Below are 24,958 nucleotides of genomic sequence, written 5' to 3' on the forward strand. Positions count from 1 at the left end.
AGTACAGGTGTGTGCACTATCCTGCCTGGTTTACTTACAAAAACTTTTTTTTTTTTTTTTATAGGGATGGGCGTCTCTCTTAGCCAGGCTGGTTTCCAACTCCTGGCCTCAAGTGATCTTCCCATCTCGGCCTCCCAAAGTGCTGGGATTACAGGTGTGAGCCACTGTACCCAGCCACCATCTGACCTTTTCTAGAAAGTGCTGACTCATTGGGAAGACCTTGTGTTTTAACTTAAAAAATCAAGGAAATCCTGTGTTTTTCATATGATACTGGTTTTGATAAGTGAAGATGTTCTTCCCAGACATGTTCAAGGGCAGGGGGCAGTGGCCCTTGGACCACACATCCCCTTATTTCTCTTCTCCCGCCCTACCCGCCGAATGGCCCAATAACCCCCTTAGAGACAGTCTCACTTTGTGTCTCTGCTCTGCTCTTTTGCTGGCTGTAGGGTCATAGGCAATTGATTACACCTCTCTAGGCCTCAGTTTCTCCATTCATGAAATAACCCTGACATCAGAGTGTCTTTGGGACAATGAAGCAAAACCCAGCTTTCTCCAACTTCTTTTCCTCTCTAGAAGACAGCTCAACAGAAAAGCCAATGACACTGTGATTTATAACCGTTTATTAGTGAAGGTGTTTCTAAGCACAGTCAGGGTGTAAACAGTGCAGCATTCCTGCTCCCCTCCGTGGGAGCAGCGTCTCCTTTTCAATTCATGTGGCTACAGAAGGCACTTGGTGAACTGTGCGTGTCTGAGGTGTGGAAACCAGGAGAGAAGGAAAGAAGTCTCAAAGGCCTGATGTGAGAAGTTGGAAAGGTTCGCAGGTTAGGGAATGAAGGGGGCGGGGGGCGGCGACACCCATTTCGGTGACTTTCTCCCCATTTCATGTAAACAAAATTGCCAGGGACCAGTTACCATGGATATGTTTTTCTAAAAACTCAATGTCTGCACAATCCATAGAACTGGAGGATGTGTCTGTTTCCTGTTGGGTTTTTCTCGTCTCTTACATCATACAAACTTCAATTTATACCTTGAATACAGGGGTAGTGGGCGGGGTGGTGGTTGTTGAGACAGGATCTCTGTTGCCCAGGCTGGAGTACAGTGATGCAATTATAGCTCACTGCATTTTTGAACTCCTGGGCTCAGCGATCCTCCTGGCTCAGCCTCTGTAGTAGCTGGGACCACAGGCGTGTACCACTACGCCCAGCTTATTTTTAAATTTTTGGATAGACAAGGTTTCACTACGTTGCCCAGACTGGAGGGTGGTGGTTTTTATATTTCTTGTGTGAAAGGTGTCGGTGATGTTTGGAATTTGAGAATGGATTTAGACAATGCTAAGTACAGTCTGCTGGCTTTTGCTTTGTTTCGGGTTCTTTGGTTTTTGGTTTTTCTTGCCGTGGTGCAAAACTCCAGAAAGTTGCTTATTCACTGGCCTTGGTTCCATTGAAGTCTGCATCTCGAGTGTCCATTTCCTCCTCAGAACCGTCTGCATTTTCAATAACTCTACGTCCTCCAGATCTTCTAGAAGGAACGAAAGAGGTCTCGTTTCCTCGCCTGTGGGTTGTAAGAAAACATTTCTTTAGCAAAGAATCCTTCATGGTTGGGATAGATTTTTTATAAATCTATTTTAAACTTGTAGCTGTAGTCCTATTGCAATATACATCTATTTTTTTATGACAGAAAACACGGCACAAATAAGATGCAGATATTCAAGTTGTAGTCAACAAATCCTGGCCAGTCTTAAGGCATGATTGATTGAATTTAATCAGCTGAAATTGGTTGTGGGGAGTGGAAAAGGTTTTTCAAAGCAAGACTATCTGCTTTTAAAAATGTCAGGCTTGGTCATTTGAGAACCCCCAGGATTCTGGTCTTGGATTTAGAATAGGAAAAAAAACCCCAAAAACCAAGTAGGGGATTTTGTCTTCTGACTTTATTCATAGCCCATGGGGCAGAGATGGAGAGAACATACTGTTTTTCTTCTGTATGTCCTCACCCCTATTCGCCTTAGAGGTGGATTTTCAAGGTTTGAATTGGAAGGTGAAATGGACAAGGGCAGCCTTGAGAGAGGGGGAGGTGAGGGACACAGAGGGGCTCCCTGGTTAAAAGGCGGGACAGCACCTCTTGCTAGTATGGAGCTTCCTGGACTGAGTCTTCCCCACTGCAGGGACTGCTGCATCTGTTTTGCTGACCATGGAACACACCACACATGGCATAAAACAGGTGCCCAATGATTATTAGAAAAGGAGATGATACGTGTTAATCCAAGGTGGATTATTTTATTGAGATGAGGTCTTGATATTGTTGCCCAGGCTGGTCTTGAACTCCTGAGCTCAAGCAGTGCTCCTAACTTGGCCTCCCAAAGTGCTGGCATTACAGGTGTGGGCCACCACACCTGGCCTCCAAAGTGGATTTAAAAAAGTTTTAAGACGAGTCTCGGTCACGCGGGCTGGAGTGCAGTGGCATGATCTTGGCTCACTGCAACCTCCGCCTCCTGGGTTCCCGCAATCCTTAAACCTCAGCCTCCTGAGTAGCTGGGCATACAGGCACGCGCACACACACCACCACGCCTGGCTAATTTTTGTATTTTCAGTAGAGGGGGGATTTTGCCATGTGACGCGGACTGGTCTTGAACTCCTGGCCTCAAACAATCCACCTGTCTCAGCCTCTCACAGTGGTGGGATTAGAGGTGTGTGCCAGTGCACCTGGCCTCCGAGGTGGATTTTAGCTCCAGCCGGTAGGACACCCCTCTTTCTCTCCTTACTCCCATCTCTCTGCCCTGGTTCTCTAAGTTTATCACTTGGACTTCACAAGAAGGGCTGGTCATGTGAGGGGAGACTTTGGGTAGGAGGAAGGGAGTGGGCAGAAGGAGGAAAAATCAGACCCCGCCTTGCTGCTGACCTGCACTGTTAGGAAGAAACACTTAACTCTCGTCAGCGATTGCAACAAATAATCATGTTGAGTTCTGGCCATGTGGCCCTGCTTGACCTGAATTGGAAGACAGGTCTTATTTTAGGACATCAAAAAAGCAAGCAGACTTTGCTCCCTACACAAAGGCTGGACAAGAAGCCACAAGAATGAACACAACTCAGTGACTGATTCTTGAGTCAAAAGGAACAACTCGGCCGGGCACGGTGGCTCACGCCTGTAATCCCAGCACTTTGGGAGGCCGAATCGGGCAGATCACGAGGTCAGGAGATCGAGACCATCCTGGCTAACATGGTGGAACCCCATCTCTACTAAAATACAAAAAAATTAGCCAGGTGTGGTGGCAGGCACCTATAGTCCCAGCTACTCGGAAGCTGAGGCAGGAGAATGGCATGAACCTGGGGGGTGGAGCTTGCAGTGAGCTGAGATGGTGCCACTGCACTCCAGCCTGGGCAACAGTGCGAGACTTCGTCTCAAAAAAAGGAACAACTCAGGTAAGATCAGAGGCATAAGCAAGACCCAGAGATTCATGATTGCTGAGAAGAGGAACTCCCAATATGACCCTTTTGTTGACAGAAGATGGGAGAGGCCCCAGCTGGGAAAGCCAACCTGGCTGTAAAGGATGGGGCTTCCGGCAGTGCAGGAATCAGGAATAAATACTTAAAAGTTGCAGCCACTCCAAAGTAAACACTCCTAGTCCAGCTTCATGAGAGAAGCTTCTGGACTTGCAGCCCTACTAGAGAACTCTCCATCCTTCTCTCTCTAGGCATGACCCTCAAGTCTTTCTTTTAGCACTGTCTTCCAAGCACTTGACTCAGAAGGATCCCCAAATTCAGAGCAGACAGCAGCAGCAGTTTGGCCGTTCCCTGTACGCTCCTCACACAGCTCGCTTCCTTACAGTTTTAACTCCAGCTTCAAAACCTGATGGGCTGGCTGGGTGCAGCAGCTCATGCCTGTAATCCCAGCACTTTGGGAGGCCGAGGTGGGGTGGATCGCTTTTGAGGTCATTTGTTGGAGACCATCCTGGCCGACGTGGTGAAACCCCATTTCTAGTAAAAATACAAAATTAGCCAGGCGTGGTGGTGGGCGCCTGTCATCCCAGCTACACAGGAGGCTGAGGCAGGAGAATCACTTGAACCAGTAGGCAAAGTCTGCAATGAGCCAACATTGCGCCACTGCACTTCAGCCTGGGCGACAGCAAGACTGTCTTTAAAAAAAAAAAAAAAAAACCCAGGTGAGCTAACCTGGAGCTGGGAAGTAGTCCCTAACCTTTTCATTAGTGCTCCAGGCACATACTTTTTGTTTCTTGGAAGAGTCCATTTGCTAACTGGAAAAGGTTAATGGATAAATTTGCTCCCTTGCCTCCCTTGACCTAAGAAATACATTGTGCCCTGGGTCATTGGAAGCTGCTTGCTTGGCTGTCAGCCTGCAAGACACTCTGTTTTGGCTCAAGTGCTTTTCTTGGAACTGGTTTCAAATCCTAGACCAAGGTTGGTACCAACTATACCTGTTATAGGAACTAAGGGACCCTCTCTCTCTAGAGGGTCAGATCCTGGAGAATTTTTTTTTTTTTTTTTTTTTTTTGAGATGGAGTTTCACTGTCTCACCCAGGCTAGAGTGCAGTGGTGCAATCTTGGCTCACTGCAGCCTCTGCCTCCCAGGTTCAAGCGATTCTTTTGCCTCAGCCTTCTGAGTAACTGGGACTACATATGTGTGCCACCTCACCTGGCTAATTTTTGTATTTTTAGGAGAGACGAGGTTTCACCATGTTGGCCAGGCTGGTCTTGAATTCCTGACCTCAAGTGGTCCATCTGCCTCGGTCTCCCAAAGTGCTGGGATTATAGGCGTGAGACACTGCACCTGGCCTAGCATTTGGATTCTATTCCTGGACCCAGCTTATCCAAGGCCTCAGGAATCAACTTGAATGTAAGCACCTGCTGCTTTGCAAGGACTTGGTTTCCCACTGACTGGTGGGTTCTGCACTTCAGCCAACCCTGGAATTCGGCTTATCCTGTGATCCCAATGAGCCAGCAGGAGAGCTGCTCGAAGTGTCCCAGAGCCTCATCTGCTCCCCCACAAAACTGGCTCTTAACAAGACCTCACCCCATGCTAAAATTTAAGTATTTTGGTGGTGACAGCAAAACAGATTCTCCAAAAATGAAGATGCACACAAATGACGGTTGGTTTGGCCTCTCCATGAGGTGAAAGAAGTCAGATCCACATTGCCTAACTTCACCTATGAAAAGTAGTTCATCATGCCTGTAATCCCAGCATTTTGGGAGGCCAAGATGCATGGATCACCTGAAGTCAGGAGTTGGAGATCAACCGGCCAACCTGGTGATATCCTATCTCTAATAAAAATACAAAAATTAGCTGGGCGAGGTGGCGGGTTCTTGTAATCCCAGCTACTCAGAAGGCTGAGGTAGGAGAATCGCTTGAATCTGGGAGGCGGAGGTTGCGGTGAGCCAAGATTGCGCCATTGCACTCCAGCCTGGGAGACAGCGGGACTCCGTCTCAAAAAACAAAACGTTTTTCAAGTCCCAGAGAAGCAGAGACCTCTTTGTGCTTTCTTGAGAAGGGCCCTGTGTGCATCCTCGAGTCTTGGGTGTCCATTCCCCATTCCCTGAACATGGACGTGCCCGTGAAGTCTCCAGAAAAGGCTCTGCCAGGACTGTGCTTGGCTTTGCGGTGGTCAGCTTCCACCCCATGTGCTGAAAATGCAGTTTGTAGTTAGACATCACTCAAGCCACGTGCAGCCCCCGGCATTTGTCAGACATCGCAGTGAGCTCATTTCCTTTGCGGACAAGCCTGTGAAAGCTGAATTGTGGGAGGACTGGTTGCTGCGCTGCAGTTACCATGAACTTTGTGATTTCTGACTTGTGACCCAGACCAGCTAACTAGAAGCCAAGTACATTCTCTAGGAATGTGCCCAGATAGTGGAACTGTCCTATTCATTCAGTGGAGTATCTTCACTGGACAAGGGAGGACAGCACTGCTGAGTGCCCTAACAGTGTAAGAGTGGCTTTTGGCATGAAGAAAAATCCAAGCCACACACAGCCTCTGACATCTCGTCAAGATGCAGTGATAAGGGCACACTGTTGGGTGTCATGTCACATGCACTGCCGAGAGGCAGGAAGGACAGTGGGTCAAGAGATGAGGTCAATTTGTCATCCTGATCTTGGTTTCAATGAATGACAGCTTTGCACTAAGATATCCAAGCCTTCAGATTTTGCAGGAATCTCGTGGAAATGTGCAAGGGTTTAAAAATCGGGGTGGGCAGAGGGGCGCACTGGGCAGAAAGGAAATGGATACTGAGACAACACATAGCTTGCGAAGCTGAAGGCATGATACCTGGTGCATCATTGCGAAGTTTCCTGTGGGGGGGGCCCTCTGAAACAGAGAGAGAATCCCTGGAGGTTACCATCCACAAACGAAAAGGAGCCCAGTGAAGTATCTTCTTAATTGTTAAAGACATTTGCTTTAAGAATTAAAGGCACTCTTTTTTTTGAGACGGAGTCTCGCTCTGTCACCCAGGCTGGAGTGCAGGGCTGTGATCTTGGTTCACTGCAACCTCTAAGTCCCGGATTCAAGCGATCCCCTCACCTCAGCCTTGTGAGTAGCTAGGATTACAGGCATGCCCCACCATGCTTGGCTAATTTTTGTATTTTTAGTATAGATGGGGTTGTACTATGTTGGCCAGGCTGGTCTCGAACTTCTGACATCAAGTGATCCTCCTGCCTTGGCCTCCCAAAGTGCTGGGATTTGGGATTACAGGCATGAACCACCACACCTGGCACTAAAGGCATCCTTAAGTCAACCTTGCAGTGAATCATCTGATGCCAAGAGCCCTTGGTGAGGCTGGTACATGAAAGGATAAGCAGTTTTTTGATACTCTGTCACCCAGGATGGAGTGCAGTGGCGTGATCTATCTCTGCTCACTGCAACCTCCGCCTCCTGGGTTCAAGTGATTCTCCTGCCACAGCCTTCCAAGTAGCTGGGATTACAGGCATGCACCACCATGGCCGGCTAATTTTTGTATTTTTAGTAGAGACGGAGTTTCACCACGTTGGCCAGGCTGGTCTCAAACTCCTGACCTCAGGTGATCCACCCACCTCGGCCTCCCAGAGCGCCGAGATAACAGGTGTGAGCCACCGCACCCGGCCTAGTTTTTTAAATAGAAGGGAAAATGTCCTTTAGAGCTACTTTTAAGAACCTCCTATAAATCCCATGATTGCATACCTGTTCAGGGAAGTAAAAGCATTTGAGCAAGCTAGTTTGAAAAATCAGTATCGGAACAGAAGCCAAAAGCCCCAGGCAAGGCACCTGCAGCCACATCTCCCTTGATTTATGATTAGTTGCTCTTCATTCGCTTTGGGGCCTCTAGCAAGAGGGGAGAGGTGGAGGCCTTGTGCAGCTCTTGTCGGAGGTAACCGGCAGTGTACCAAGTGGTAGGTAAGTGGGTCTGGCTTTAGAGTAAGGCTTGCGTTGAGATGTGTCTGGCTGATAAAACTTGGTGAAATTTGCACTGCAATTCCTTCTTGGCTGAGGAGCCAGGTATGCTTACCAACCTCCCTTAGGGCCCTAGTGCCCAGTTTTATGTTTTTGTGCACCTAAAAAAGGCGGCAGGACAGACCTTCGACCTGCATTACGTGTGTGTTCATGTCGGAACTGGCAAAAACCGTCTTTTTGTCCCACTCTGCCCTTGGCTGCCCAAAAAGGCTCAAGTGTCTGGGACAGAGTCCACAGGGGATATCCAGTGTGTGCTCAAGAATCACTGGGCCGGCCAGGCGCAGTGGCTCATGCCTGTAACCCCAGCACTTTGGGAGGCCAAGGCAGGCAGATCATGTGAGGCCAGGAGGTTGAGACCAGCCTGGACAACATGGTAAAACCCTGTCTCTACTAAACATACAAAAATTAGCCAGACATGGTGGTGCGCTCCTGAATCCCAGCTACTTGAGAGGCTGAGGCAGGAGAAGTGCTTGAACCTGTGAGGCGGAGGTTGCAGTGAGCTGGGATCACGCCATTGTACTCCAGCCTGGCGACAGAGCTAGACTCTGTCTAAAAATAAATAATAAAAATTAAAATTAAAATCACTGGGCCTAAGAAAGGGAACCAGAGACAGCAGTGGGGTAGAGAGTCAGAGTGGCTGTGTCCCCATCCCTCAGCCCAGCCACTCAGGAGGGGCAAGGGGACTGGTTGCCAGCAGAGCACGTCCAAGGGTTTTTTTTTTGGGGGGGGGGGGGCAGAGTCTTGCTCTGAAGGCTGGAGTGTAGTGGCGTAATCTTGGCCCACTGCAGCCTCCACCTCCTGGGTTGCAAGTGAGTCTCCTGCCTCGGCCTCCCTAGTAGCTGGGATTACAGTCATCCGCCACCACACCCAGCTAACTTTTGTGCTTTTAGTAGAGATGGGGTTTCACCTTGTTGGCCAGGCTGGTCTCAAACTCCTGACCTCAGGTGACCCACGCACCTCAGCCACCCAAAGTGCTGGGATTACAGGCGAGAGCCACCTGCACCTGGCTCCTAGGAGTCTTTACAGTGACAACAGCTCTCCCTCAACCATGGGAGATGCTTCCAGGCCCCAGCTGTACTGTGGGAGCTTAGGCCTGGTTTCTCTCCTGTCCATGGGGGGCCAACAAGCCCACGCCCTGCAGCGAGTGGGGCTCTTCCTTGAAGGCTTGGTGCTCTGCTTCAGCTGCTCTCTTCCCCTTTTCAGAGGGTTTGGATTTTCCCCTGTCTCGTGCAGTGGTCCCCAAACTCTAGAGGTGATTTCAGATGGCTTCCAGGCATGCTATCCGGTAACTGAACTGCACCCTGAGAAAGCCATTTCCTTTCCAACTTTTTTAAAACAGGTCTAATTATTATGTCAGAGAGAGTCTATTTGGGGCTAATGGCTGTTGTCACTCCCTTTATAATGGAGAAGTAGCCTTCAGGTCTTGGTGATGAAGTTGTGGTCACAGTAGCTAGATACTGAACTTGATACTCTTTTCATTGTATTAATTTCATTGTGACCGGTTGATAGAGGTGATGCTGGTTTAAATATATAGGGGTGGTATGTTTTATTTGCAATTACATGCATGTATGATTAAAACTTAATTAAAAAGAAAAGATCAAGTCATCGGTATTAAAGGTGGTAAGAGGTTTAGCACATGGCTGTGGTGGCATGAGAATGAAGCGGGGGAAATATCTAGGACCCGAGGGATAAAGGTTCACTTTGCCTGGTGCTGTCCTAGACGTTGGAGTTTTTTTTTGTTTTTGAGATCGAATTTTGCTCTGTCACCCAGGCTGAAGTGCAGTGACACAATCTCGGCTCACTGTAACCTCTGCCTCCCAGCTTCAAGCGATCCTCCTGCCTCAGCCTCCCGAGTAGCTGGGATTACAGGCGCGCCCCACCACACCTGGCTGATTTTTGTATTTTTAGTGGAGACGGCGTTTCACCATGTTGGTCAGGCTGGCCTTGAACTCCTGACATCCGGTGATCTACCTGCGTTGGCCTCCCAAAGTGCTGGGATTACAGGGGTGAGCCACTGTACCCAGCCTGGGCAGGATTGTTTAGGGCACGTTGACCAGATTCTCCCACAGATGGGACGTAGGGCATAAAGGAGACAAAAATGTTAAGAAGGATCATGAGGTTTGTAATCTGAATTGTTGGCACCTTCATTTTAGCTGCTTGGCTGGAGAGAGGGGCCAGTTTGGGGGTGAAGAGGTTCATTCAGTCAGGGCTTGGGATACAGCATGTTTGGTGTGCGCTGCCTATAGTCATCCATGTGGGAATGGGAGGCCAGTCTGAGGTTCTAGGAAGAAGCTAGGGCTTCTGAAAGATGAACTCAGGAGTCATTAGATACAGATGGAATTCTAAAGCGCGAAGACTAGTTGAGCCTCTCACCTAGAACAGGGGACAGAGATGAAAAGAGAACTAAGGCCGGGTGCGGTGGCTCACGCCTGTAATCCCAGCACTTTGGGAGGCCGAGGCAGGTGGATCACGAGGTCAGGAGTTCAAGACCAGCCTGAGCAACATGGTGAAACCCATCTCTACTAAAAATACAAAAATTAGCCGAAAATAGCTTGAACCAGGAGGTGTAGGTTGCAGTGAGCTGAGATAGTGCTACTGCACTCCAGCCTGGGCAACAGCGCAAGACTGCATCTCAAAAGAGAACTAAGTTGATACCCTAGGGCGCTCCGGTGGTAAGCAGGTTTTGAGATGAGGGATCAGCAGAAGAGAGGAAGAGGGACAACCCCACAGATCGGGGGGACAAGCAGGCAAGAATGGTGTCTGGGAAGTCCAGGGAAGCAAGTGAATCAGGCCAGAAGCATGATGGGCTGCGTCACATGCTGCTGCCCTGTCAGAGGACATCTGGCCATTGGTGTCGCCCACGGGAGGCTTCTGGGAGAGTGATGGGTGGGGGCAAGGGGAACCAGCAGCTCTTCAGTCTTTTTTTTTTTTTTTTTTTTTTTTGAGACCGAGTCTCATTCTGTCACCCAGGCTGGACTGCAACCTCTGTCTCCTGGTTTTAAGCCATTCTTGTGCCTCAGTCTCCTGAGTAGCTGGGATTACAGGCATGCGCCGCCACACCTAATTTTTATATTTTTTGGTAGAGACGGGGTTTCGGCATTCACATACAGTTTTGTAGTAAGGGTAGCAAGGTAGATGTGGGGCTAAGAGGTTATTCCATTTGCTGATGGAGCAAATGAAAGAGAAAACCTTGCAAAGTAAGGATTTTTGGAGCCATGTGCTTGAGTGAACAAGAGGGCTGGGTCCAATGGAGGTGTTGGCCTTGGTTGGTGCCAGAGAGTTCAGCACAGAAATGGAAAAAAAGTAGAAGTGTACAGAAGTGCAGGGAGGTAGGGTGATGAGGCAGTGGGAGCTTGTGCACGTTTCATGATCATTTCTGCTTTTGATTTGAGTAGGAAGTAAGGTCCCCAGCTGAGAGTGACAATGGGGAGGAGCGATAATAAGTTTAAAGAAAAAGTGAAGAGAGCAGAGGGAGAAGGTAAGGGAGGTGTGTGGGAGACCCCTGAGCAAGGCCTGCTCTGTGGGAAAAGGTGGAGAATGGGTTTTGGGTTTTTTGAGACAGGGTCTCACTCTCTCATCCAGGGTAAGTGCAGTGGCTAGATCATGGCTCACTGCAGCCTTGACCTCTGGGGCTCCACTGATCCTCACACGTCTGCCTCCTGAGTAGCTGGGATTTTAGGTGTGCGCCATCACGCCTGGCTGATTTTTGTTTGTTTGCTTTTTGTGGAGATGGGGTCTTGCTGCTCTTGAACTCCTGAGCTGAAAGCCATCCACCTGCCTTGGACTCCCAAAGTGCTGGGTTAAAGGTGTGAGCCCTGTGCCCGGCCAAGTCTTGAGTTTCATTTGGGTTGTGCTTTCACCAAGTGATTGCAGCAATGCAAGAGGGGGAACCGGCTGTTGAGGTTCCGCGACGGGGGTTACTAGACGGTTGGTTTGGAACTGGGTCAGAGGCTGATGGCATTGAGGGAGTGAAGACCCCGTTGGGGACAGAGCCAAAGAAAGGTGGCGCCAGGCAGACAATGAGATTCCTGAGGGTCAAATCGTGAGGGCTCCTAGGAGCACTGGTTAGGCTGGTAGAAGCAGCAGGATCACCCGGAAAGTCAAGGATCCGAGAGGCTGCATTGCCCACATGGATGTTGAAATCATGGACAACTGTGAGGAGTGGCGTGGGATACAGGAAGCCCAGAGCTAAAACCTCCAGGGAGCCAATTGGGATGGATGGACAGATGGATGGACAGGGTGGTGGAAGCAGCCCTTGGAAACAGTAGGGACACACCCCAAGGTACCAGAGGCGTGGGAGAGAAAACAGCCCCCACTCCAGTGACAGAAGGAATTCTCAGCGGGGTGAGGGGGCAGCTGTACCCTCCCATCTCTAGAGGACTTCTGGCAACACCTAGAGACATTTTTGGTTGTCACATTGCAGGGTGGTGGAGTGGGGGGCTACTGCAGCCGGTGGGTAGAGGCCAGGAATGTAAGCACCTGCTACTTTTCAGGGATCTTTTTCCCACTGACGGGAATGCTGGACAGCCCCCATACCCAAGAATAATGCAGCCCAGATGGCAGCAGTGCCGAGGGGGAGAAAGGAGGAGCAGAGCATGTCAGGAAGGAGGTGAAGTGCCAGGGGGTGGTGTTGCAGCTTCAGTGGATGCCATGAAGACTCAGTGATGCAATGAAAGAGAGGCTGGAGGAGACAGTGGGGATAGCCCCTTCCTCCTCCTCACCTGGAGGACGGGATGGGAGATGGTCAATCGTTAAAGAAACTAGAAGGTAAGCTGTTACCAGGCAGGGCCCTGGTCTGATCTGGGCCTGCCTCAGTGCCTGGCCCACACTAAGCTTAGTGATTGAGGAGGAGCAGGAATAAACCACAGCAGGGAGTGGTGGCTGTGGGCACAGGGGGCGTTTGCAGGCCGAAGGGAGCCTGAGCCCCCAGCACTTCTCTCTGGCCTGAGAGACAGGGTCTTCCTGGGCCACGGGCTCCTCACCTGAGCTTGCTCTTGAGCGCGTTCACCTCGCGGCCCATGGCTTCGTTGCTCTCCGTGGCCTCATCCAGCTCCCGCTGCAGCTTCCTGCGGTTGGCGTTGATGCGCTGGGACTCCTCCTCGGCCTCCTCCAGCTGCCTCTTGAGCTGCTTGACCCTGGCATTGCCTTTCTCTGCCTGTCGAGGAGAGTTGGAGGGGTGGGTAGGGGAGGCCGGCTGGGGGGCTGGGGGCTCGAGGGAGGCTGGGCTGCGGGGGCTACCTGCTCCTTGTACTGCTCGGCCATCTTGCGCTCGTCCTCCACCTGCAGCAAGACTTCCTTCAGCTTCTTGTCTTTCTGCTTCAGCGACTTGGCGGCCGCCTGTTTCTCTCTGCAAACAGCAAGGAAAACAGGTGGTTTCAGAGGAGGGTGGCACCCCTTGCAGCTGGTGTGTCACCTGGAGGTGGCATCTTGAGTGCTCTCCTGAGCCCCATATCTGGACTCCTCTCAAGGATCCATCAGATAGTAGAATAGTATTCAGCCCTGAAAAAGAATAAAGTATGAACGCACGCCACAGCATGCATGAGCCTGGAATCCTTGCCAAGTTAAAGAAGACACATAGCAGACCACGTAGTTTGTGATTCCATTGATAACAAATGTCCAGAATAGATAAATCCATAGAGACAGAAGGTAGATGTTGGTTGCCAGGGACTGAAAGGAGTGGCTAAAGGGCATGGGGTTTCTATTTTTTTGTGGGGAGACAAGGTCTTGCTGTCACCCAGCCTGGAGTGCAGTGGTGCTGCAATGCCTGCTCTCCACCCTTCTTCATAGTTCACTGCAGCCTTGAGCTCCTGGCTCAAGCAATCCTCCCACCTCAGCCTCCCAGATAGCTGGGACTACAGGCGTACACCACCATGCTCAGACTTTCTAAAAGTTTTTCATAGAAATGGAGTCTCTGGCCAGGCGTGGTGGCTCACGCCTGTAATCCCAGTATTTTGGGAGGCCGAGGTGGGCAGATCACCTGGGGTCAGGAGTTCGAGACCAGCCTGAGGCAACATGGCAAAACCCCATCTTTACTAAAAAATACAGTTATTAGCTAGGTATGGTGGTATGCACCTGCAGTCCCAACTACTTGGGAGGCTAAGGGGGAAGAATTGCTTGAACCCAGGAGGTGGAGGTTGCAGTGAGCTGAGATTGCACCACTGTACACCAGCCTGGGAAACAGTGAGACTGTGTCTCAAAAAAAAAAAAAAGTCTCGCTATGCTGCCCAGACTGGTCTCAAAATCCTGGATTCAAGTGCTGCTCCCATCCACCTCAGCCTCCCGAAATGCCGGGATCATGGGCATGAGCGACCACATCGGGCCTGGGGTTTCTTTTTGAGCTGATGCAAATGTTCTCAAATTGACTGGTGATCGTTTTACATGTTTGTGAATATACGAATAGCCCTTGAATTGCACACTTTAAATGGGTGCATTGCAGGGCATGTGAATTACCGAAAACACTGCTAGAAGAGAATGGGTGAGAATCCTTAGAATCCAATGGTAAGAAATGTGCTGTGATCTTATGCCTCATTCGACCCATAATTAAGAAGCCTTCCAGTGTGTGTACCGAATGAGTTGCTGGTTGGACTTTTGTTTTTTGGGGTTTTTTTTGTGTGTGTATGTGTGTGGCAGGGTCCCACTCTGTCACCCAGGCTGTAGTGCAGTGGTACGATCTTGGCTCACTGCAACCTCCCCGTCTCACGTTCAAGCGATTCTCCTGCTTCAGCCTCCTGAGTAGCTGGGATGATAGGCATGTGCCACCACGCCCGGCTAATTTTTGGTACAGACAAGGTTTCACCATGTTGGCCAGGCTGGTCTCAAACTCCTGACCTCCAGTGATCCACCTGCCTCGGCCTCCCAAATTGCTGGGATTACAGGTCTGAGCCACCATGTCCATCCTGGTTGGATTTTTGGTCTGTTAGCATGCTCTCCCCACAGAGGCTGAGAAAAGCCACATGTTCTGCTGGGAAGGCTGGTTAATGTCAGGAGGACCATGGTGATGCTAAGAGCAGCTCACATTTTAGGTGCTTGCTCTAGGCCAGGCACCAGCAGGGCACTTTGCTGTGTTTACATTCAGTTCTCACAACACACCTGCACTGTGGGCACCACAGAGCTTGCTTCTTACAAGCCAGAACTGATGCTGGAAGAGGTTCCCTGATTTCACTGTGACCCTTGCTGTCCATCACCCCAAGGCAAACTGGGTTCAGAACTCCAGACCCGCATACCTGGCCTCCTGCTCGACCTGCTCCTCCAGCTGTGCAATCTTGGCCTCTAGCGCCGCAATAGTGGACTTGAACTTGGACTTGACAGCCCCCTCCATCTCCTGGAGCTTGCTCTTAAGCTCCTTGTTCTGCCGCTCGAGCTGCTGCCGGGCACTCTCATTCTTCTGGGCCGTGCTGCGCTCTGTGGCCAGCTCGTTGCTGAGCTGCTCGGCCTGGGGAGGAGAGTGAAGGCTGTGTGGTGTACTCAGGGAAGCCCAGGACAGGGCACTGAGACCATGCACCTCCTCCTGCTGCCTCCAGCCTTGTTTGGTCTCTGCACGAGTCCCTTGATCCGGGCGCCCTGACCTCCTCTCCTTCATCCTGTAAAACTCCACTCAAGAGCTTCTTCCAGCCCGGGCCCTGTGGCGCACACCTGTAATCCCAGCACTTTTGGAAGCTGAGGCAGGCAGATCACTTGAGGTTAGGAATTCGAGACCTGCCTGGCCAACATGGTGAAACCCCGTCTCTATTAAAAATATAAAAATTAGCCGGGCAGTGGTGGCAGGCGCCCGTAGTCCCAACTACTTGGGAGGCTGAAGCAGGAGAATCCCTTGAACTTGGGAGGCAGAGGTTGCAGTGAGCCAAGATTGCGCCACTGCACCCCAGCCTGGGCAGCAGAGTGAGACCCTGTCTCCAAAAAAAAGAGGTGCTTCCGCAAGTGTCACAGTGCCACCCAGGCTGAGCGAGTGACTTGTCCCTTGCTTTCTCCGTCCTGGAGTCGCCTGGAGAACGATGCCTGTTCACCCTACACCACAAGGGGCTGCAGGTCACAGGATGGTCCCTAGTGCCCACCATGGAACTGGTGCTCAGTGACATCACCAAGGGCCCATGGATAAGGCCAGAGCTTCAGCTGGGGGAAAACACAATGAAAGGGCACCCCAAGGCCCCGACTCCAGGGACGGCCGTGAGGTACAGGGAGCCAGACACGCCGTGGCTGGAAAATGAGACACTGCAGCGTGGAGATGGGTGTTCTGAAGATAGTAGCCTGGGCACTGGTGTAAGGGCCCTGGATGTCTACTCTCAGGCCCCGCCACCCTCTTGTCCCTCAATCCGGGGCCTGCACGCAGGAAGCTGCCATGCATGTGTTGACCGGTGCAGGATCCTGCTGCAGGAGAGACAGTAGGCAGCGAGACTGTGATGCCCAGGCAGCCCTCACCTGCTGTGTGGCTTTGCGGACCCGGTCACTCATGGCCTCCATGTTGCCCTGCTCCTCCTCCAGCTCCTCCTCCAGCTGGGCAATCCGGGCCTCCAGGCGGCGCTTCTCGTCCTGGAGTGCGTTCCTGGGGGAAGGGCAGCCATGTTGGGGGCCTCTACCGTCCCCCGACTTAGAAGTTGCCCCTCCTTGGAGTGATGCCTCAGGGGGATTGCCCTCATCATCTAGTGGGGGAAACTGAGGCTTGGAGAGGATTAGAAGACTCATCTGTAGTTACACAGCCAGGAAGTGGGCAGCTGGGACTTGGACCGGGTCCGTGTCAGCAAAGCTGGAACTGGGATGGGGACCAGCACACTCCTCCCTGACTCTTCTTTGCCCCCGCTTCTCCCCACACAGCTACTTATTGGGAATGAATGAAAGCAGCCACACCCCCAAACAGAGGCATGAAAGCGCTGAGGGAAAACCTAATCACCGTGGGTCTGTCCCCAATCTCAGAGGATGCTTTGTCAGCAGCATCATTGAAATGGGGGTCCAGGGCCAGGCACGGTGGCTCACACCTGTAATCATAGCACTTTAGGAGGCCAAGGTAGGAGGACCACCTGAGGTCGGAGTTCAAGACTAGCCTGGCAAACGTGGTGAAACCCTGCCTCTACTAAAATTATAAAAATTAGCCAGGCTTGGTGGTGTACACCTGTAGTCTCAGCTACTCGGGAGGCTGAGGCAGGAGAATCACTTGAACCTGGGAGGTGGAGGTTGCAGTAAGCCGAGATCTCACTACTGCCCTCCAGCCTGGATGACAGAATGAAACTGTGTCTCGAAAAAATTTAATAAAATGGAGGTCAAGGACGCTGCCTCTCCCGACATCCTCTGCTTCAGAGCAGACTTCTCCATTCAGTTTCCTACCTTCCCGACAGGCTACTGGCCAGCTCCTCTGCCAGTTCCTCCTTCTCAAGGTCCGCTTGTTTGCGAGCCCTCTCAGCTGCGGCGAGGTCCTAGGTGGGTGGGAGGAAGCCTGCTGTCTGCCAGGGAAAGGCCAAGCCCCACCGAGAGTCCACCCTGCCCCCTCAGCCACCCTTGAAAGTACATGTTCTTCCTCTGAGCTCAGGGGAGGCCCCATGAATCCATAGAGGAGGGAAGCATGTGTCTTTCTAGACAGGTGGAGCCCACAGGAGGAGGAAATGAAATCTGGGAGTGCACAGACTAGAGCTGCCAAGGGTTGCTACCATGACACCGCGTCTGAGGCTCTCCTAGCAAGACAAGGCTTTACCTCTTGTAGCTGCATGAGGTCTGCTTCTAAGCTCTTGGCTTTCTTCTCATTCTCCTTGGCTGTGGCAAAGATCTCATCTCTGGAGGCACGGGCATCTTCCAGCTCTCTTTGAAAGTCCTTCATCTGAGCCTGCATGAGTCAACAGGAAGGACAAGTTCAGATGTCCTTACTGCCCCAAGTTCTGCTGTCCAGTTTAGCTTTGCACATCCACCCCTTGGATTTTATGCAGTGGACCACAAAGAAGTTCCCATTGCATGAGCATGGCCCTCCGTTCCAGGTGGCTGGTGGCGGGCTGGGAGCACCATTCTGGATGGGCTCCACAGACCTGCCTGAGAAGCCAAGCCCCTGATGTGATCTGAGGGCAGTGGCCAAATACCTCATAATGCTGCCCTACCCAGGGCAGGAGACAGCCACCAAAACCTGAATGGTGCTAGGAAAGCCCCAGCTGAACCCACACCAATGGCAGGTGTGGGCTGGCTTCCTGGAGCCTGCTCTGCTGACTTTGGTGGCCTGAGGGGACTGTGGCCTCCCTCCACCCAGGCCCCGAGCTCCTAGTGTCACCCACCTGCAGTTTGCGTAGCTGCTTGATGGCTTCCTCCCTCCCCTTGATGGCGGAGTCGGCCTGAAGTTCCAGGTCTTTCAGGTCCCCTTCCAGCTTTTTCTTCGCTGCAGCCGCCAGGGCACGTTGCTTTCGCTCGTCTTCCAGTTCCGTCTCATACTCGTGAAGCTGGGCGAGGAAGAGAGATGTGTGCTGCCCCACTTGCCCCTGGGAGGTCCTTTAGCCCACCCCGGCAGCACGTCATTGCACCCCTTCCCCAGCACATCCCCCCTGCGAGGCAGGCATCTCATCCCAACTTGCAGATGAGAAAACGGAATCTCACGGGGTGCGGGTGGCTCATGCCTATAATCCCAGCACTTTGGGAGGCCACCAGAAGAATGGATCACTTGAGGCCAGGAGTTCAAGACCAGCCTGGCCAACATGGTGAAACCTCGTCTCCCCTTAAAAAAAAATTAGCTGGGTATGGTGGCATGCGCTTGTAATCTGAGCTACTCGGGAGGCTGAGGCAGGAGAATTGCTTGACCCCAGGAGGCAGAGGTTTCAGTGAGCTGAGATAATGCCACTGTACTCCAGCCTGGGCGACAGAGCGAGACTGTTTCAAAAAAAAAAAAAAAAAAGTTTCCATGCCGACCGTGAGAGGTGGTGATCGGAATGAACAAGGCCACCCGACCTCCCTCTGCTGGCCTCCCCGGCAGCACGCACCTGTCTCTGCAGTTGCCTTCTCTTCTCCTCATTCTGCTCGTCCCGGGCTTGGAGATCCCTCTCGAACTGGCCCTTGAGCGCCTGCATGTTGACTTCCAGCCGCAGCTTGGCGTCCTCCGTGGCCTGCAGCTCGTCCTCCAGCTCTTCCAACTGCGTCTTCATCTCCTCCATCTGGGTCTCCAGGGCCCGCTTGGACTTCTCCAGCTCATGGACCTGCCGGCATGGTTGAGGAAACCCACCGTGAGCGGCAGCACAGGAGGTCAGGGAGGTGGCTCCCACAAGATGCATGGCCGGGGCTCAAGATGGCCCCTGAGAGCTCGGACCCCCAGACTCAGACCCATCCTCGACTGCCATTCTCAGCCCCTCCCAGCCCCTGCACCAGTCCAAAAACCTTCCATTTCCAAAGATAGTTCGCTATGAAAAAGGCCCGGAGCCAGCTTTTCCCATGGACTGGTGAACAGCACAGAGGGTGGGTGGGCGAAACATGGACAAGAAAACAACCCACAGCCACTTACGTTCTTGCCCACGTCATCCTTGGAGCTGACCAGGTCTTCCATTTCGGCTTTGAGCATTTTGTTGGTCCGCTCGAGTTCCTCTTTGGCTTCCAAGGCCTCTTCAAGGGCCCGAGCCAGGGACAGGGCCTTGGTTTCCTTCTCCCTGGCTTCTGCCTCGGCTCTGTCCCTCTCATCCGCGTATTTGGAAGAGATGTTTTTCTCCTCGGCTAACAACTGCAACACAGCATAAGACCCAGAGGTGACTTCTAGGCACATCCGGGGTCAGCTTCACTGGATTGTAAATACTGGGGAAAAGCCCTGTGTCCTACTGAATGTATCGAGGTGCAGGTGTAAGCAATGTAGGTTGTCTATGGGAGTAGTTTATATAATCATCTGGCCTTCTGAATTCTACATCAACCTTATGCAGAGCCAGAAATCAGCTGAATTTTTTTTTTCTTGGTTTGTTTGTTTTAGATGGAGTCTCACTTTGTCACCAAGGCTGGAGTGCAATGGCACAGTCTTGGTTCACTGCAACTCCGCCTCCTAGGGTCAAGCAATTCTCCTGTCTCAGCCTCCCGAGTAGCTGGGATTACAGGTGCCCACCACCACGCCCGGCTAATTTTTGTATTTTAAGTAGAGACGGGGTTTTGCCATGTTGGCCAGGCTGGTCTCGATCACCTGACCTCAAGTGAGCCTCCTGCCTCTGCCTCCCAAAGCACTGAGATGACAGGTGTGAGCCGCCACACCTGACCAAATTGTGCTTTGAAACCACTAAAGCTGCCCACGTTGCGTAGAGCACACTGAGGTCAAAGTGACATTCAAAGCTACCAGAAGCTAGTTATTATTTTGTTTCATGGCCACAAGTAGCTATTAATATCTCATAAAAGTATCCTAAGGGCCTTAGTAGGGAAACGGTAAGCGTGGGTGGCCCTGCATACATATCTGTCTGCTTGGAGAAGCAACTCAGAGAACATTCCATGCTCATGTTAATCTCATCTTCAGAGAGGACAGAGCAGATTATAAATTGTAACATCCAAAAGCCAAACTTCCACTATTCAGCAAAGACAGGGACCTCTGAATGGCACAGTCAACACAAAAATCCCATGCTGTGTGTGACACTGCACTACACTGTGACAGGAAAATAAAAGCAACCTCAGGCCTTCAACCAGATAACGAAGCGGTGAAGATGAGCTGACAGCCCAGAGGAGAGGTGGCTGATGGGAAAAGGAGGAACTGGGATGTCATCTAAAGTCCTGACGCTATGAGGCCAGTCAGGGAGGGGTAAGGAACCCTCAGGCATCTGGCATTTAGCCTCACTGTACAATCCTCATTTTATTTCTATTTTTGAGACAGAGTTTTCCCTCTATCACTCAGGCTGGGGTGCAGTGGTTCAATCTTGGCTCACTGCAACCTCTGCCCCACCCTGGGTTCAAGCAGTTCTCCTGCCTCAGCCTCCCGAGTAGCAGGGATAACAGGCATGCGCCACCACGCCCAGCTAATTTTGGTATTTTTAGTAGAGACAGAGTTGCACTGTGTTGGCCAGGCTGGTCTCAAACCCTTGACCTCAAGTGATCCACTCGCCTCAGCCTCCCAAAGTGCTAGGCGTGAGCCACCGTGCCTGGCCTCTCAAACTGATTTTTAGAATAACCCTGAGTCACTTGTAAACTAAATCGTATTTACTAAATAATAATATATCTTAAAAGTTGGTATTTAGGGGTTTGGGTCATACAGGGGTCTGCATTTATCATACAATTAAGAGTGGTGCATTTCATCACATGTAAGTTTTACCCCAAAAGAAGCAAAATTATGTTTAAAAATAAACTATAATTAATATGCAATGTTGAGGTGTGGAAGGGGAAATGTACCCAAGAGATAAGGCATGATAGATAGAATTAGTCTTTATAAATAAATATGTGGGCCGGGCATAGTGGCTCATGCCTATAATCCCATCACTTTGGGAGGCCAAGGCAGGCAGATCATGTGAGGCCTGGAGTTTGAGACCAGCCTGGACAACATGGCAAAACCCCATCTCTACTAAAAATACAAAAATTAGCCGGACATGGTGGTGCACTCCTATAATCCCGGCTACTTGAGAGGCTGAAGCAGGAGAATCGCTTGAACCCAGAGGCAGAGGTTGCAGTGAGCTGAGATCGCACCACTGCACTCCAGCCTGGGTGACAGAGCTAGACCCTGTCTCAAAATAAATAAATATGTGATAAAGTTCATATAATACAGTGTCAATGACTGAATCCAGGTGGTGGCCTTACAGATGTTCACTGTACAATTCTGTCAACGTTTCTGTGTGCTTGGAATTTTACAGAATGAAATCTTAGGGAAGAGTGGTATTAAAAGTATAGAAACTGAATTACGTGGGAGACTACTCATTAGGTATTCCATAAATATTTTTAGTGAATGAAATATGCACCTCATTTCTTCTTGAGGCTAGAAACTAAGGCATCACCATGTGTGCAGGTGACCCTCCTGGTGCTGGTACCCAGAAAAGTCACAGACATCAAGACTTCTGTGCCATCCTTACTGTGACCCGGTAGCCTTAATGCTCCATGGTCGCCCAAGACAAGCTAAGAGAGCCTCCCATGGCTCCTCACAGAGTGGAGAGGGGATGCAGGCACAGGCGGGAGCCACGTGTCGTACTCTGCAGAGCTGATTCCCCGACCCAGCATCCACGGCCAGAGTGGCGGACACCCCATGCCCTCTACCTGATCAAACTTCCTCTGCTTCTTTTCCAGGTTGGACACGAGTTGCCGCTGGTTGTCCAAGTCGACGACCAGGTCGTCCAGCTCCTGTTGAAGCCTGTTCTTGGTCTTTTCCAGTTTATCATAAGCGGCCGCCTTCTCCTCATACTGCTGGGTGAGGTTCTCGATCTCCTTCTGGAATCTCTTCTTCCCCTCTTCCAGAGCTTCCACGGTGCTGGCAAAGTCCTGCAGCTTCTTCTTTGAGTCGGAGAGCTACAAGGACAGCGTCCAGGGTAGGGTGAGAGGGGGACCATGAGTGACCCCTGTCCCTGGCTCCACAGACTCTGGGAAGCGAAAACCATGTCTCCTTGTTGGAGAAACCCAATAGTAAGGGAAGCTGGGGGGTCAAGCACCATCGCACCAACACTCCACCACGATCTGCCTATGGGGGATCTCAGCGCAGAGAAGTTGAGAGGACCCATGACGGAAGCAAGAGCACAGGGCAGGCACCTGGATGTTGAGAGTGGAGATGTGACGCTCCAGGTTCTGCTTGGCCTCCATCTCCTCGTCCAGCTGGTCTTGCAGGCTGTTCCGCTCCTCCTCCAGCTGGCGCAGCTTCGTAGACACATTGAGCTTCTGCCGGGTTTCTTCTTGAAGCAGCTCCTGCAAAAGGGACGCACGGAGGTCCCAGGGACCCGCCCCGAGGAAGGCCACCCCCCAGGTCCCCTGGATGATGTGGCAGGACACTCACCTGGGTGTCCTGGAGCTGGGAACTGAGGGACGCCACATCCTTGGCCAGCTTAATGGCCTTCCCCTCAGCCTCGTTAAGCATCCCTGTGACGCTCTCGACTTCATTCTGAGGGTGCCAAGAGACTGGTTAGTCAAAGCCTCTAGAAAGGGATCCTTATTAAAAGGAGCCCTTTTTACTCAAAACACGTGGTGTACCCTCATGGGCTAGGACTTGGGGTGTCCACTGATTGAGAAAATACCTCCACAAGGTATGGGACTCTGATAAAAAAAAAAAAAAAAGTCTGTGGCTCGAAGGGAACTCTGTCACCTATGAGTTAGGACCCTGGCCCTCGACTCTGTGGTTCTAAGAACTTGTTTGAGCCCCAATTGTATTGACAGGGACCTGATCCCACTAAATGGATCCTAGATCCCTGCCAAGGTTGGTAGAGACAAAGCAGCAGGTCTGAGAGTCCAGACGAGGTGCTCTGGCTGGTCCACTCTCTAAGGTTGGAGACAGGAGACCAGGATGGTACTTAAATGTCCAAGGGATGCTGTTCCATCCCCTCCTTCCTCACTCCTCCTCTTTTGTCCCTTCACTGACCCTGATGGCCAAAGCCAGAGACGCAGACCCTAAAGGTAAAAACGCCCTCTGTGTATTCTCTGGCTTTTACTCCCTAGTGTCTCTGCATAATTCCCTTTGAAGGTTTGAAGGTGTTAGCCTACCCCTCCATCTCTTCCATTGACAAGGAGGCTATGAATGGTCTTGACACTGCTTATATGAGGGCAGCAAAACCGCTGCTCTCAACTGCATGTGGGAAAAAACATCTCACTCAATGCTTCCCCTGCCCCTTGGTCCCTGGCTGTGAACATGTTAAATATTTATGAAAACTTTGGCCACATCCCCACGAGTGGAAAGGCAGGCTAAATGTCTGTTCCAAGCGAAAGAAGACCAAAGACAAACAGACCATGTCACTCATCAGCTTAAAACCCCTCAACAGCTTCGCATCACCCAGAGGGAGAACCAACATACGTGTAATAGGTCTGCAAAACCCCACATCATCTGGTACAGCCTCCTCCTCCAACCCCACTCTGTACTGTCTCCCCCTACCCCAACCCCAACTGGGCACTCCAGCTTTACTGGTCATTTGTCTCTCTCCTAATTTTTCTACTTACCACAGGGCCTTTGCACATGCTATTCCCTCTGCCTGGTAGACTTATCCATGCTCCTTAGGGAAGCTTTCGTGGCCCCTCCTCCCCCAGGTTTGGCCTCCTGGTTATTTACACTTAGGCATCATGTGCCTTTCCTTTGCTGCATCATTTAACATTCATTTATGTGATGATTCATGTCTTCCTTTCCCCTTACTCGGCTGAAGTCCTACTGGGGCAGGGACAGTGTCTCTTTTTGCTTGCTGCTGTTTCTTAGGATTAAGCACAGTGCCTGGCTACAGCAGGTACTCAATAAATACTTGTCAAATTGGCAAAGGAAGGTTTTTTTGTTTTTTGTTTTTTCTTTTTTTCCTGAGACAGAGTTTTGCTCTTTTGGCCCAGGCTGGAGTGCAATGGTGCGGTCTCTGCACACTGCAACCTTTGTCTCCCGAGTTCAAGCGATTCTCCTGCCTCAGCCTCCCGAGTAGATGGGATTACAGGCACCCACCACCACTCCTGGCTAATTTTAAAATATTTTTAATATTTCTAATATTTTTAGTAGAGACTTTTCACCATGTTGGCCATTACTGGTCTCAAACCCCTGACCTCTGCCTCCCAAAGTGCTGGGATTACAGGCATGAGCCACCACGCCCAGCCACAAGGTTTTTTAATATTTAAGTGAACAGGGAGATCATCGCCCCCTCTCTGGGAACGCAGCTAGAGGAAAGGACTTGCCTTGCAGCAAGAAAGACCTCAGCGAGCCGGGAAGAGGCTCCTTCCCACAGAATGGATACCACCCAGCACCGCCCACCACGCCACCACCTCACCTGCAGCTTGTGGACTTTGTCATTGAGCTCCGCCCGGGCCCGCTCCCCATCGCTGCACTTGGACTGCAACTCCTGCACCTGCGCCTCCAGCTTCTTCTTCTTGTGTTCCACCTCCTGCTTGGCCTGGCCCAGGACCCGCAGCTCCCCGGCCAGGTCTGCATTCTCCTTCTCTAGCGTCTGCTTATTCTTGTCTAGGTTTGCCTTGGCCTGGCGAAGGAAGCAGAGGGGAGGGAAAACGTTTCAGACCCTGCCCTTTCCTCCCTCAGAGAGGTCCAGGAAGGCACACGGCAGGGGGCACACAATCACCAGTAAGAGATTTGGGGTTTTTATTTTTGTTGTTTATTTTTTTGAGATGGTGTCTTACTCTGTTATCCAGGCTGGATTGCCGTGGCGCGATCTCAGCTTACTGCAACCTCCACCTCCTGGGTTCAAGCTATTCTCCTGCCTCAGCCGCCCAAGTAGCTGGGATTACAGGCGCCCACCACCACACCCAGCTAATTTTTGTATTTTTAGTAGAGACAGGGTTTCACCATGTTAGCCAGGCTGGTCTCAAACTACTGACCTCAAGTGATCTACCCATCTTGGCCTCCCTAAGTGCTGGTATTACAGGTATCAGCCGCTACACCCGGCTGATACTTTGGATTCTACTTTCGTAAAGCTCATGGGTTGCAATCTGGGATCCCACAAGTGGTGTCCAA

At 51.3% G+C, this 24,958-nt stretch overlaps 2 protein-coding genes across 8 annotated transcripts in view; one reads left to right on the forward strand and one right to left on the reverse strand.

Moving 5' to 3' along the window:
• NDE1 (nudE neurodevelopment protein 1) overlaps positions 1–24,958 on the forward strand; it is an 83,769-nt gene that overhangs the window by 51,629 nt on the left and 7,182 nt on the right. For 2 of the 4 annotated variants that reach the window (XM_030925656.1, XM_030925655.1), the window contains exon 9: positions 21,613–23,765. The exons of 1 other annotated variant lie outside the window; for it this stretch is intronic. The gene's annotated coding sequence lies outside the window, so the exon portion shown is untranslated. Of the gene's footprint in view, positions 1–21,612; positions 23,766–24,958 lie in introns of those variants that run through there. One more of the 4 variants, XR_004055522.1, reaches the window with a different exon arrangement.
• The window catches only part of MYH11 (myosin heavy chain 11), a 156,061-nt gene continuing 131,706 nt past the window's right edge, over positions 604–24,958 (reverse strand). For 2 of the 4 annotated variants that reach the window (XM_030925654.1, XM_030925653.1), the window contains 15 exons: positions 24,261–24,467; positions 22,310–22,414; positions 22,069–22,221; positions 21,583–21,831; positions 18,887–19,099; positions 18,372–18,584; positions 17,676–17,837; positions 17,111–17,239; positions 16,747–16,835; positions 15,847–15,970; positions 14,655–14,863; positions 12,670–12,778; positions 12,414–12,586; positions 6,274–6,312; positions 604–1,551 (listed from right to left, as the gene is read on the reverse strand). In XM_030925654.1, the coding sequence (XP_030781514.1) occupies positions 6,282–6,312; positions 12,414–12,586; positions 12,670–12,778; positions 14,655–14,863; positions 15,847–15,970; positions 16,747–16,835; positions 17,111–17,239; positions 17,676–17,837; positions 18,372–18,584; positions 18,887–19,099; positions 21,583–21,831; positions 22,069–22,221; positions 22,310–22,414; positions 24,261–24,467 (2,166 nt within the window). In that variant the 3' untranslated portion in view covers positions 604–1,551; positions 6,274–6,281. The remainder of the gene's footprint in view (positions 1,552–6,273; positions 6,313–12,413; positions 12,587–12,669; positions 12,779–14,654; positions 14,864–15,846; positions 15,971–16,746; positions 16,836–17,110; positions 17,240–17,675; positions 17,838–18,371; positions 18,585–18,886; positions 19,100–21,582; positions 21,832–22,068; positions 22,222–22,309; positions 22,415–24,260; positions 24,468–24,958) is intronic. The other 2 variants (XM_030925652.1, XM_030925651.1) reach the window with 1 other exon arrangement.

The sequence above is a fragment of the Rhinopithecus roxellana genome, chromosome 20, assembly GCF_007565055.1.
Source record: "Rhinopithecus roxellana isolate Shanxi Qingling chromosome 20, ASM756505v1, whole genome shotgun sequence".
Classification (NCBI taxonomy): Eukaryota; Metazoa; Chordata; class Mammalia; order Primates; family Cercopithecidae; genus Rhinopithecus; species Rhinopithecus roxellana.